Source organism: Eptesicus fuscus, chromosome 5 (assembly GCF_027574615.1).
Source record: "Eptesicus fuscus isolate TK198812 chromosome 5, DD_ASM_mEF_20220401, whole genome shotgun sequence".
Taxonomy (NCBI): Eukaryota; Metazoa; Chordata; class Mammalia; order Chiroptera; family Vespertilionidae; genus Eptesicus; species Eptesicus fuscus.
The window spans coordinates 25,177,239-25,191,069 of record NC_072477.1 but is presented as its reverse complement, the minus strand read 5'-3'; the positions used below and the strand labels follow the sequence as shown (position 1 = coordinate 25,191,069).

Sequence of the window (13,831 nt, the reverse complement as noted above, 5' to 3'; positions counted from 1 at the left end):
CAGAGGTCTTCTCAGCAACTTATTACTTAGAGAATGTGGTGAATATTAGTTTCTTTGAGCTTCGGCTCTCTCATCCATAAAATTAGGGCAGCCTCTATGCTGTCCTCACTCGAGTGTCGGGAAGGTCAAATAAAATGGGTGTGAAATGTTTGAACTGTAAAGTGGAATGGCACTGGGAGGTATTGCAATTGTCTTTCAACGCGCTTCTTAAAATACCACCAGCTTCTTTTGGCTCTCTCGCTTTTCTCATTAATTATAGCAACTTTAATCCAGGAGCATAAAACAGTCCTTTTATTGCTATCATAAACTCAAACTTCAAACTCTAAAACAATTCCATTCAGTGAGATCAGACATGCCCTATAAACATTACACAGAGCTAAGAATGACCCCGTCTTTACAGCTATAAAAAAGAGAAGTACAAGACCCTAATTGTGACTCGGGGCGCAATCACAGTTAATGTTTCCTCCCTGTTTAGATTGGCCCATTAATAAAAATGGTTGCAAGTTACAGCACGTTAAAAAACAAAATCACGGCGCACCATGATGAATCTGTCCACCCCATACTCTGACATCTCTTGTAACTTCTATGAACTCATTTGTCTTTGGGAGTGGTAAGTCCTCCCAATACTGGATGTGGCTGTTGTTCTCACCCTTAGGGCTTTCAGCTCTCTCCAAGGGCCGATGCAGTTCTCGCTCAGATGGGGTGCGTCTGTGATTTTTCCAGTGCCACCCGCTGTACCTGATTCCTTTAGGCCTCAATGAGTATCTCAGATACTAGCCTCAGGGTTCCTAGGGCTGTAAGAAATATCACAAAACGTCAGCCAGGTTGCTGACAAGATTCTGAAGACAAGGCTTCTGGAGAGTGAACGATCAGGTTCCGGGGCTGATCAATGAACTGGCCAGGGTCCCCCGCCGGGAGAGCAATGGGGTCTCCGGGAGCCCTGCACCTGGTTCCCGCGGCCCGCCCCCGCCCCCGCCCCCGCCCCCGCCCGCCGGGCCGCGTGCGCGCGCTTCTCCCGGGCGCCGGCAGGAGGCGCCCGCGGCTCCCAGGCGCAGCGCGCGCCCGCGCGGAGCCGGCTGGAGGGCGGAGGGCGAGGAGAGGAGGAGCTGGAGGGGGGCGCGGCTTGCAGCCCGTCCCTCCCGGCCTCCCGACCTCCCTCTCCGTCCGGCCCAGGCCAGGCGGGCGGCGGGGGTCGCGGCGGCGGCGGCGGCGCAGGCGGGCCGGGGCGGCGAGCGCCCGGCTCCGGGTGTTAGGAGACAAGATGGCGGCGGCGCCCTGGAGGCCGGTCCCCTCCTCTTCTCCGCGCTCCTCCGCCCCGCCGCTCGCCGCCTCCTCCCCGGTCTCCTCCTCCTCGGTCGCTGCCTCCTCCTCCTGCCGCAGCCCTAGCGAGGGCCGAGGCGCCGGCCCGCTCTCCCGGCGCTCCGGAGGCGGGTAGACGGCGTGCGGGCTCCGGCGGCCGCGCCGCGCTGGGGCCGGGGCGGGGCGGCGGCGGCGGCGGCGGGCGGGGATGGGGTCGCAGACGCTGCAGATCCTCCGGCAGGGGGTGTGGGCCGCGCTCAGCGGGGGCTGGTACTACGACCCTCACCAGGCCACCTTCGTGAACGCGCTGCACCTCTACCTGTGGCTCTTTCTGCTCGGCCTGCCCTTCACCCTCTACATGGTGAGTGTGGGGGCGGGGAGGCCGGGCGCCGGGGTGCCGAGCCCCGCGGGCAGTCGCGCCTCCCTGGCCCCGGGCCGTGGTTGCGCTCTCCTCCCCCCTGCTCCCCTGCCCGGGGTGTGCACCCCACCCTCCGCCCGCCCCTGGGAGCCGCGGCCCCACTCGCTGTCACGCTCCCCTCCCCCCCCCGTCTTTAGGGTTTCCCCTACTTCGGGGGTGACAGCAGAAACGAAACGGCGGCAGCCCCCACCGCCGCCCCCGTGCGCCCGGCCGGCGTCCTGGGAACGGGCAGCCTCCCAGCCTTTCTGCCCCGCTAGGCAGAGCCCTGCCCCGAGTGCGGGGTGCGAGGCGCCGAGCGTTCTGCTCCCGGGGGGCGCCGCATTCCGCCTTGGCACGCGCGCGGATTGGCGCTACGTTCCTGGGCACCCCGGGCACTCCCTCCACCCGAGGCGGTGCTCGCTCCTCCGCGTCTCCGAGCCGCGTGCGGAGCCTCCGGAGCGGGGAGGGCTGGGCGCCGCTCGGTGAGGAATGGGTTTGCGGGCCGGCCGGGCTCTCACTCGCTAATCGGTGGGTGGTTGAGAATCTGATTGTTCACCTTCCTGCCTCTAAAAATCATTGTTTTGGTGTGTGTGTGTGTGTGTGTGTGTGTGTGTGTGTGTGTTTGTTTGTTTTTTTTGCTCACCACTGGTTCTTTTCAGTTCAGCCTCGTGGCCCCCTGATGGTGGTGTCTCCTGGCCAGCTTTGGGGGGGAGGGAGCGGGGGGAGATGCGGGGAATCTGGCTGGCATTTCAGCGGATTTGTTTGGGTTGGTTCAAGGCCTTTTACTGATTGGCACAGTTTGGAAAGCACTGCCTGTTGCTGAATTCAGTACCATCAGCTTCTCCGAATGATCAAGTTTTTAAAGCTATATTTTCACCGAAAGTTGTAAGCGCATTTTTTTTTAAACACTTTAGATTAGGGTGGGGCTTTGGGGGAAAATAATGCGGAAGAGGGATGATACTTAAGCTTGGATTAAATATATATATATTTTTTAATAACGGGAAGGGAGGAAAGGATGGTAACTTTATTTTAGGAAAATTGCTTTGACTATATTTCTGCTAACTTGGTGCTTCTTCATGGAGCTAAATTAAGGATGTTGGATTAGGAAATTGGGGAATAGGACTCTAGGAACTGCTAAAGGTGAGGACACTCGATGTATCCCTAAGTGAAGCTCATTTTTACTAATTGGTTGGGAAAATGCTTGCTTGGGAGGAAAAAGTGCTAAATTTCACTTTCTCAAACAGATTTTAATTTTTCACTGAAATTGTTTTGAAGGGGCTTATTGCTTGAGGGGAAAAATTACCATTTGAAAAATGCTGATGACTGATGGCTTATTTTTTTAGGGGACTTGTACAGTCTTGCCCAATTCTGAAAATGTTTCTCGGAGTATTAGAATTTTCAATTAATTCTGGCCTAGGGAGTTCTAGTTGTACTTCTGCTCCTTCCAGGAATATGACATCATTAACGAACAGGTTAATTACTTTGGGTGCGAGAATCCTCGGGCTGGCACAGAGCTTTCTTTCATAGCAGATTTCTGTTATATTCAGGAGGATTGTAAAGTTAAAACAGACTGGTCCTTGAGATGTAAGGATTGGTTGCTGTGTCCCAGTCTGAGATTTCCATGTTAGTCCATGAACTGTGCTAGTGGCTAACATTACGAAAGAAAATTTAGAGCAAATAGAAAGCAATACGTTGAGTTTAATGCTTCATTTGAGGAGTTTATTCAGTTAAATTCATTCACAAATAATGTTTGAGTTTCTGCTATGTACTGGGCAATTTGCTGGGTTCTTCCTGGGAAAATGAAACTGCTTCTCTGACTTTTTTTGTCTCAGTTAATGGCAGTTCTGCTCTTCTTAAATCTTTTAAAAGTTCTCTCTGATTCTTTTTCTCTCTTCACATCCAGTTCATCAACAAATCTTGTGGATTCTGTCTTCAAAACCTAACTAGAATCCAGCTAATCATCATCATCACTCCCTTGGTTCAAGCCACCATTATGTCTCCTCTGGATCATTGCAGTGTTCTAATCAGGCTCACTGCTTCCATTCTGTCTTCTCAGTTCTCCGTGCAGAAGTCTGAGTGATTCTTTAAAACATAGATCAGATCAGGGCACTCTTCTGCTCTCAGAGCCTGCCCTCCCATGTGTCTGTCATCTCCCCAAACCCCCAACACACACATTTGCCTTCTTACAATTTTTTCCATACAACTGTGTTCCTGCCTCATGGGCTTGGCGCTTGCTCCTCCCCCTGTCTGGATGACTCCTTTCCTCCAGATAATCTATGTGATTTGCTCCACATAGTTCAGCTTTCAGTTGCATGTGAGGCTTTCCCTGATAACCTACGTAAAATACCAACTTCCCAGCTCCTACAATATTTCCTAACCCCCTTATCCTCCTTTATTTGATAGCATTTATTACTAATGGATATACATTTATTTACTTAATGTCTTGCTTCTCTCATTAGAATATAAGCTTCAAGAGGGCAGAGACTTATTTGTTAAAAAAATGCGCTTACAACTTTCAGTGAAAATACAACTTAAAAACAAGTCATTTGGAGAAGCTGATTGTACTGAATTCAGCAATAGGCAGTACTTTCCCTTTGCCAATCAAAGGCCTTAAACCAACCCAAACAAATCTGCTGTAAGTTTACTGCTTCAAGACCAATATGAGTGCCACGCACAGAGCAAGCACTCAAATGCTAAATAAATTATTAGAAATCAACAAGACACAGCTTTGCCTTCAAGGAACAATGAACAGTTACAAGCATGAGAACTGTTGTGACCCGGAACTTACAGTCGGGATGATCTTAGTCCATGGGCAGTTAGCAAGGAGGATTTGTAAACATTTTAGGAAACATACTAGTTAGCACTTCAGTATTGAGGTAGATAGTTTGAAGTATAACACTTGAAGGAAAATCCAACACTTCATGTTAAAATCTCATAATAGATTATTATTCTTTGCTCTTCCAATAATAATTACAGATGATGCTAACTATTATGTTTGTTATCCCAAACCCTGAGTCCTCATTTTACCGATGAAGATAACTGATTTTTAGCCATCAGTGACTTGTTTTGTGGCCTTAAGCAAATAGTGAGCTGGGAGTTGATATACACAGAACTTTTAAAGCCATGTACTTGGCAGCCTTTTCTTTCTTTCTTTTTTTTTTAAAGATACAAAGTCTGTGAAGAGTTAGGAAGAATCTTAGGATTTTTTTTTTTTTTTAAATATCTGTTTTGGTAAATGTAGTAATTGCTTTTCTGATTTTGTTTTTAGTTAAAAAAATTTTATTGAGTAAATTTGACATGATATTGTGTATATTTAAGGTGTATAGCTTATTGCTTTGATACATTTATATATTGTAATATGATTGCTGTTGTAGTGATATTTATCACATTACATAATATTATTGTATACATTCATTATATGTGTACTGGTTCTCTGGTTTATTTACTACTGGTTGCAAATTTGTACCCTTTTGGAAAAAAGGGTTTGACTATTTTAGGTTTATCACATATAAGTGATATTATACAGTACTTTCTATTCCTCTGACTTATTTCACTTAGCATAATAAGGTTTTAGGACTTGTTATACAGGATTCAAACACTTGTAGCTTTTGTGGATACATTAAAGGTAGAATTTATAGTTCAGCAGTTATAATAGTTGTGAAAGCCAAGGAGTCATTTTTTCACCTTTCATTGTCCTTTCTGTTTCTCTTAAGACATTCACCCCATTTATCTTGTCATCAAGATTATTTTTGTACCTGACTTGTCACAGATAGTGAGCTTTATGGATGTGAGCTTCGTGGCATTTTTGTGTTCTGGAAAACAGACTGGAATTGGTGTTACCTGGATTTGTATGTCTTGGCTCCGTAATTGAATGTGTCCTTTGGACAAGACTTTCCACCTTACTGAACCTAAAGTATTCATTTGTGAGATGTTGCACGGGCATTTTTAAAGAAAATATTTATAAAGTAGAAAAATTATTCACCTTCAGAGTGGCCTTCAATAACTGTCATTTGAAGAATGGCTTATTAAAACTGTTTCCTCTATAATGTTCTATGACTGCAGGAGATGAGATAGTTAACTCAAACCATGATCTTAACATTCTGCTCAACATACTGTTTACCTCAACATATACCTCTTCTGTAAAGAGGTGTATATCCTAGGTGATGAACTATAACACTAAATCTCTACATAAGTGGTTCTCAGATTCCAGTTGACATCCGAATCACTTGAACATGTTAAAAATGTGCACTTGTGCATGTCCACTCGCACAAGTGATGTAGAAGACCTGGAGGGTGGCCCATTAATTTATATTTTATGAGTATCCAGGTCAGTTTAAAGAACTTGATAATGCCCATAATTCCCTTAAATCTAGCAGCCTACTCAGCATCTCCTCTAGACTGTCTCAGAGGCATCTCAAAGGTATCATGTCCAAAACCATTCTCGATTTCCCACTCAAGGCACCACCCCAAAACTTGTATCCTTACTCTGTCTTTGTCATCTTAGTTTATGGCACCAACTTGTATCTAGTTGCTTATGCCATCCCCCTTGTCTTATGAGCAAATGTTATCAATTCTACTGTCAGACATAATTTCTGACAAATGCTAAATGTAAAGACAGACATTTCTACTGTCTTTCCACTTTCTGGTCCACCCTAACGTTTTGTTTGCCTTAGCTTCTATTCTGGTCCTATTACAACTGTTTTTTCCACCAAGTAAATGACATCAATCTGCTTGTCATTCCTCCCCACCACCTTTTAATATCCTTCACTGACTCTTGCATTTAGAATAAAACCTAGCGTCCTTACCAAGGCCCCCAAAGCCAGTCCTGCCTTGTCTGCCGTGTGTGCAGTTTCCCCGCTGTGCTGCAGTCACACGGGTCTCCTTTCTGTTTCCGAAGAGATCCTCTTCCCTTTTGCTCTTTGCAGGGCTGGGTTTACTAGTAAACGGCATCTCCTCAGAGATGCAGGAGGTTGCATCATTCCATCCTGTAAACTTTCTTCCATGGTGCTATCACAAACATATTTACAACTTTGTTTACTTGTTTGCTCTCTAACATTCCCTCTCCCCAATACTTCGTAAGTTTCATGAGGGCAGGGACGTTGTCTGATTTATTTGGCAGGGTATATCCAGCGTCGACTCCTGTGCTTGGCTTGTATTAGGTTCTGAATAAGTATTTGTTGTTTTTTTAAAAATATATTTTATTGATTTTTACAGGGAGGAAGGGAGAGGGATAGAGAGCTAGAAACATCGATGAGAGAGAAACATCGACCAGCTGCCTCCTGCACACCCCCTACTGGGGATGTGCCCACAACCAAGGCATATGCCCTTGACCGGAATCGAACCTAGGACCTTCCAGTCCACAGGCCGACGCTCTATCCACTGAGCCAAACCAGTTTCGGCCTGAATAAGTATTTGTTGAATGAATTTTGTATTATATATATGTGAATCTTTTAGATTTATCAACTTAACTGATACAGAATAGTTGGGGGTAGAAGGAGTGCTGTGATAGCCTGTATTACCTGGTGGAGTCACATCTTACCGGGGGGTTAGGTTAAATATCAGTGTGCAAGACATAAATAAGGTACAGAATTATTTAAAAATCAAATACAGAATGACTCTTGAAAAACCCTTAAGTCAAAGTGCAGCATATATAGCTTTTTGTATCTACCACTTTGTGCAGTTTATACATACATATCCTTACATACACATGATATATATAGTAACATAGGCAATATAAATTTTTGGAGAGATCGTATTCAGAAACTAAATCACTCATAAAATTTATGAAGGTTTCAACTTTTTCTTCTTGGTTATCTTATTATTTTCTATAGCTGATCTTTATCATCTACAGAATGATAAATACTTTATTAGTGAGGATTTCAAGTCATTTTCTTTCCCAAAGATTTAAAAAATATTTTAAAAGTCCGGCTGGCATGGCTCAGTAGTTGAGTGTCTACCTATGAACCAGGAGGATATGGTTGGATTCCTGGTCTGGGCACATGCCCCAGGTTGCAGGCTTGATCCCCCAGTAGGGGGCGTGGAGGAAGCAGCTGATCAGTGATTCTCTCATTGATGTTTCTCTCCCTCTCCTTTCCTCTCTGAAATCAATAAAAATATTCAAAATATTTTAAATACCCATGTAAACAAGATTAAGTTACAATGACTAAAACTGAAATCTTCGTATTTTATAAAAAGTTTTAATTAAGGAAAGTTATAAATTAGTAATTAAAAACATGATTATTTAGTATTAGAGTATTTTCTGTATCCTTTAGGAAAAGTTTAATGAATAGTAGATGGTTTGTTTTGACCTATGTTTTTTGCTTTTTCTTACCAGTATTCTCAGTATTTAGTATTGAGATGAAAGTAATTATTCCCATATGGGTATGGCACAGGTATAGCTCTTATCTCTCTTGTTATGTCACCTATAATAAATTTAAAGATACATTGTCCAACGATGGTTTACAAACAAAGTTTCCAAGAAAGTAGCCATATTTGTTAGCTTGAGAAAAACTTGTGAATTTACAAAATGTTTTAGTATTTTTGTTAAAGATGTTTTCTGCTATTTGAGAAATTACTCCCAAGTCATAAAATTATTTGGCTGTTGAAAAACTAGGAAAGTTTATATTTCTTTTTCAGGTTTTAAATACGCAGGTAGTTTGCTTTCGGTCGCTGACTGTACTGAAAGTTAAATAATGTTTTTCCAACATTTTACTATGAGAATTTTCAGACTTACAGAAAAGTTGAAAGAACTGTTCCCACTACCTGGATTCTGCAGTTTTTGTTTATTACATGTCTGTGTCTATTCACCTCTTTATCAAGGCCCTTTCTTTTTCTTTTAAAATATATTTTTATTGATTTCAGAGAGGAAGGGAGGGGGAGAGAGGTGTCTGAGCATTGGCCTATGAACCAGGAGGTCACAGTTCGATTCCTCTGACCTCCTTGTTCATAGGCCAATGCTCAACTACTGGGCCATACCTGCTGGGCGGCCCTTTCTTTTTTTTTAGAGAGCGATGCGTGTGAAGTTACAGGCACCAGGACAGATCATCCCTAAACACTTCAGTGTGCATACCATTAGAGTCCTAAGAGGCATAAATCCTAGGTGAATCATTGGGTAAATTTTTGAGTTTTGATAGGTGAATACATATGTGTAGTGCAAACCTATCATGTTGTAGGATGTTTAGCATCATTCGAGGAAGTTCTTGCTTGTCCTTCCCAGTCCCTCCTCTCCCTCTTGGCCTCGGCCTGATTTTTTCCCCTCTCATTGATTAGTTTACCCTGTTCTAGAACTTCATATAAATAGAATCATGTAGGTATACTTTGTGTAAGTACTGTTCCTTTTTATTGCTAAGCAGTATTCCTTTGTGCGAGTATACTACAGTTTATCCATTCTCCTGTAGATGAGGACCGCTTTCCAGTTTTTGACTATTTTGTAAAAGGTGTCACCCCAACGTGAGGGTAGGTTTATTCAGAACTCAAAGAAATTAGAAACCTAATTGGATGTAAAAAATGTTTTTTCTTCCCAAATAAGACCATGTTTTAATTTAAAATAAATTAATGATAATGGCATACTTTATCCTCATTTAAATTTTAGGAGACTGTAATACTGTACTTTTATTTACTCAGTATTTAGATTTTTCTCTGTTTTGTCAACACAGTATAACCTTTTTGTTCAAATATATATATGCTAAATCAGAAATTATAGATAAATCTGTTGAACATTTTTGTAATCAAAATGTATTTGGAGTTTACAAATACATATTATGCTTTTTCCTTACAAAAATGGACTTATAAAATTTGTACTATTGAAGCCTCCTGTTTTGCTTGACTGTAGATTGTGAATGTTACCATGTGGAGAAAAAAGCAGTTTGAATAGCTGTGTAGTAGACCATAGTATGGATGTGTCACAGTGTATTTAATCATTTGGTTATTGGCTCTGTAGGTTGTGTTTTTAGCTATTTTGAAAACAGGAGTGTGAATATTCTTATTAGTTAAATCTTTGTACCAGTCTTTTGTATAAATTTCTGGAAGTAAAGCTGGTGGATTATAGGATATGCATATTTTTATTTGATAATCATTTTTAAAACACTGAGTGAATTTTTATAATGAGAGAGAATATATATTGAAATTGATAATATGAGGTTCCTGAGAAGGCAAAGTAGGCTTGTGGTCCAGGAAGCATAGTTAGCAAGGGATCAATCTCTGGAGGGAGGCGGGGAGGAAGGAAGGAGGTAAGGATGAATGCTGATGGAAGAAGGGATAAGCATTTGGTGGTGAAAGTTGAGGTAGGTCTTTTATGATTTATTTTGAAGTACAGAGTTAGTGTTTTCTGTTGAGAGTGAAGTGGGAGGTGAGGAGGATATTCAGGGTTTGCGGTGGATTCTTATTTTTGGAGAATGGCAAAGTGACCTGACTAGCAAGGAGGTGGGATTGCCGGGCCATTTTGAGGGTGCCTTTGAGGTTGGAGAACATGAGTTCAGAGTGTTGAAGAGAAATGTTAAGGAGAGAAATTTGGGGTAAAATTTATTTGGAAGTTATCAGCATTATAGAGGATAATCCAAGCTACAGAGTAGATAAGATCTGGGGAGAAAGTATAATTCATTAAAAAGAAAATGGCTCAGCAGAGAAGACCAGAAAGGTAAGAGGAAAAGGAAGAAAGTAACCTGTTCCAGAAGCCAAGGCAAGAGAGTATTTTGAAGAAAAGAAAATGGTTGAAAACGCCAAATAGCCTAATTTAAGTTTTCATGAACAATATTAAAAGTACTTGTCTTCCCACCTTTACTCAACACTTCCCAAAACAGGGTGTTAGTGTGTTAAATTTCTTATTCAATGGAATGTTGAATGAAATCATTTCAGTAATAGTTTAAAAATATATTTTTTATTGATTTTAGAAGGGAAGGGAGAGAGAGAGAGAGAGAGAGAGATAGAAACATCACTGATGAGAGAGAATCACTGACCTGCTGTCTCTTGCACGTCCCCTCCTGGGGATTGAGCCTGCAACCTGGGCATGTGCCCTGACTGGGAATTGAACCGTGACCTCCTGGTTCATAAGTCAGTGCTCAGCCACTGAGCCATGCTCGCCTGGCAGTAATAGTTTGTTTTTGATGATAGGCAGAATTTCTCTTAAAGTACTTGTCTAATTCAGTCTTTCTTTTTTTAAATTTAATTTTATTGTTTAAAGTATTACAAATAGTAGTAAATATATCTCCTTTATTTCCCCATTGACCTCCCCCTAATTCAGACTTTCTTAGTCCAAATTAAGGGGATGTTATTGCACTAACATATGTCACATAACTTTTATCTGATTTTTCCTATATTCTGTACTCAGATAATTTTCAGAGCAGGCATCTGGTAAACAAGCAGAAATGTTTCTTTGAGAGATTGATTGCTTCTTCCTATTATTTACTCTGAATTAAATCAAGTGGTTTTCCTGCACAGCAGGGGAAGGCAGAGAATTATTTTGTACTGAGGACCCCTAGGAATAGTAATGCTAAAATAGTATAGACAGGTGTGGAAAAGAACAGATTACAACAAACATTCTGTAGATTTTACTACTGTTGACTTCTTTACCATATAGATAAATTTTACCAAATCCCAGTGAAATAAGTACTTAATGATTCCTTGGTTCCTCTGCCTGTTCCCCAAGAAATTGGTTAAATACTTTCTTTGGTAGAATTGTAAAGTTCAGACTTTCCTTCTTGTCCTTTATCTTTAGAATCTGAGGGAGTTTGCATCTTTTATAACTTACACTGTTGGCGCTAGTCTCTGTTGCTTTGTGTTATAAGAAAGAAAAGAAAACCTAGGGCAAAGCAAGCCATTTCCTTTTGAGGTTTTAAGGGAAAAAAAAAGTCCTATTCTGTACTGCTTTGTACAAACCACATAGAACCCTGAGTGCCAACTGCCCTAAGAATAGGCAGGAAGATTAGTCACAAATTTGAGAAGCTTGAATCACATATCTGGCTGTTTACTTCTACTATCCCTCCTAACTCCCTGAATGTTGTCTAGACATAAACTAAACAGATTCATCCACCATAGTTAACATCTTTAAAACTTTGTTTTGTAATAATTTTAGATTTACAGAAAAGTTACAAAATTAGTATAGAATTCTTTTGTACCCTTTGCCCAGCTTCCTCTAATATTAAATCCTTACATAACCATGGTGTATTTATTAAAATTAAGAAATCAACATGGTAGAGTATTATTAACAAACTATAGACTTTATTTGGATTTTCCCACTAATGTTCCTTTTCTGTTTCAGGATCCAATCCAGGATAATAAATTGCACTTAGTATCATTATTTTTAATATGGTTTTCTATTCTTTCCCTTATCATGCTGAAATTCTGTTTTTTTGTTTTTTTTTTAAGAATTTTACAATTTATAATAATTTATTAAATTGTCATGAGACAATTTAGTAAAAGGTTTTATGTTTGTGATATATTTTAGATGTAGAGAAGAGAGTATTCTTTTAAAAAATATTTTATTGATTTTTACAGAGAAGAAGGGAGAGGGATAGAGAGTTAGAAACTCCTACTGATCAAGCCTGCAACTGAGGTACATGCCCTTGACCAGAATCGAATCCGGGACCCTTCAGTCCACAGGCCGATGCACTATCCACTGAGCCAAACTGGCTAGGGCAAGAAGAGAGTATTCTGAATGATTTTTAAAAATATATATATTTTTTATTGAGTTCAGACAGGAATGGAGAGAGAGATAGAAACATCAATGATGAGAATCATTGATCAGCTGTCTCCTGCACCCCCCCTACTGGGGCTCAAGCCTGCAACCCAGGCATGTGCCCTGAATGGGAATTGAACTTGGAACCCTTCAGTCCCCAGGCCGACGCTCTTGTCTACTGAACCAAACTGGCTAGAGCTGAATGATTTTAAAATCATGCATTGACCATTAACCTATGTTAGGCTATTTGAAATGGATATATTTTACATAAGAAGAATTACATTAAATGAAATAATTCTAAAGATGAAAAAGACTTTATACCTCAATCAAGCAGAATGGACATGAGTGTCTTAGCTTCCTGTATAATGCTGCTTTTTCCTAATTTATAAATTGGAGGCAATGAAACAAATAAACAATCGTATTACAAGGTAGAATATGACTAATCCCTTATGTGTCATAAAGTACTCAGGAATTGGAAGAACATCCAGTTATTTCCTAGAAGGATTTTTGCAGAGGATAATTCATACATTTGCCCAGCTTCCTCTAATATTAAAACCTTACATAACAATTACTGTATATTGGGTAATGTGGTGGGCCTTATGGTGGGGGACCTTCATGGGGTTTATTAGTCCTGGAAGAGCTAATAATCCTTCCCATAATCTTCCCATCAGGCAAAGGAATCTTTGTTCTGGGGAAATGGTTGTTTATTAAATGACTAGAGGCCCAGTGCACGAAATTCGTGCACGGAGGGGGGTTGTCCCTCAGCCCAGCCTGTACCCTCTCCAATATGGGACCCCCTCAAGGGATGTCCGACTGCCCGTTTAGGCCCGATCCTATTGGGATCGGGCCTAAACGGGCAGTCGGACATCCCTCTCACAATCCAGGACTGCTGGCTCCCAACTGCTTGCCTGCCTGCCTTCCTGATTGCCCCTAACCGCTTCTGCCTGCCAGCCTGATCACCCCCTAACCACTCTGATGCCAGCCTGTTTGCCCCCAACTTCCCTCGTCTGCCGGCCTGGTCACCCCTAACTGCCCTCTCCTGCAGGGTTGATCACCTCTCAACTGCCCTCCCTTGCAGGCCGGGTGCCTCCCAACTGCCCTCCTTTGCAGGCCGGGTGCCTCCCAACTGCTCTCTCCTGCTGGCCATCTTGTGGTGGCCATCTTGTGTCCACATGGGGGCAGGATCTTTGACCACATGGGGGCAGCGATATTGTGTGTTGCAGTGATGATCAATCTGCAGATTACTCTTTTATTAGATAGGATAGAGGCCTGGTACAGGGGTGGGGGCCAGCTGGTTTGCCCTGAAGGGCGTCCTGGATCAGGTGGGGGTTCCCTTGGGGTGTGGGGCGGCCTGAGCGAGAGGCCTGTGGTGGTTTGCAGGCTGGCCACGCCCCCTGGCAACCCAAGCAGAGGCCCTGGTATCTGGAATTTATTTTCCTTCTACAATTGAAACTTTGTAGCCTG

The 13,831-nt window shown here is 42.3% G+C and overlaps 1 protein-coding gene across 6 annotated transcripts in view; it reads left to right on the top strand.

The window, feature by feature from the left end:
• Window positions 1–1,060: 1,060 nt before the first annotated feature.
• The window catches only part of PCNX1 (pecanex 1), a 156,147-nt gene continuing 143,376 nt past the window's right edge, over window positions 1,061–13,831 (top strand). For 2 of the 6 annotated variants that reach the window (XM_028141477.2, XM_008138886.3), the window contains exon 1: window positions 1,071–1,660. In XM_028141477.2, the coding sequence (XP_027997278.2) occupies window positions 1,508–1,660 (153 nt within the window). In that variant the 5' untranslated portion in view covers window positions 1,071–1,507. Of the gene's footprint in view, window positions 1,661–13,831 lie in introns of all 6 variants that reach the window. The other 4 variants (XM_008138887.3, XM_028141480.2, XM_054715949.1 and 1 more) reach the window with 3 other exon arrangements.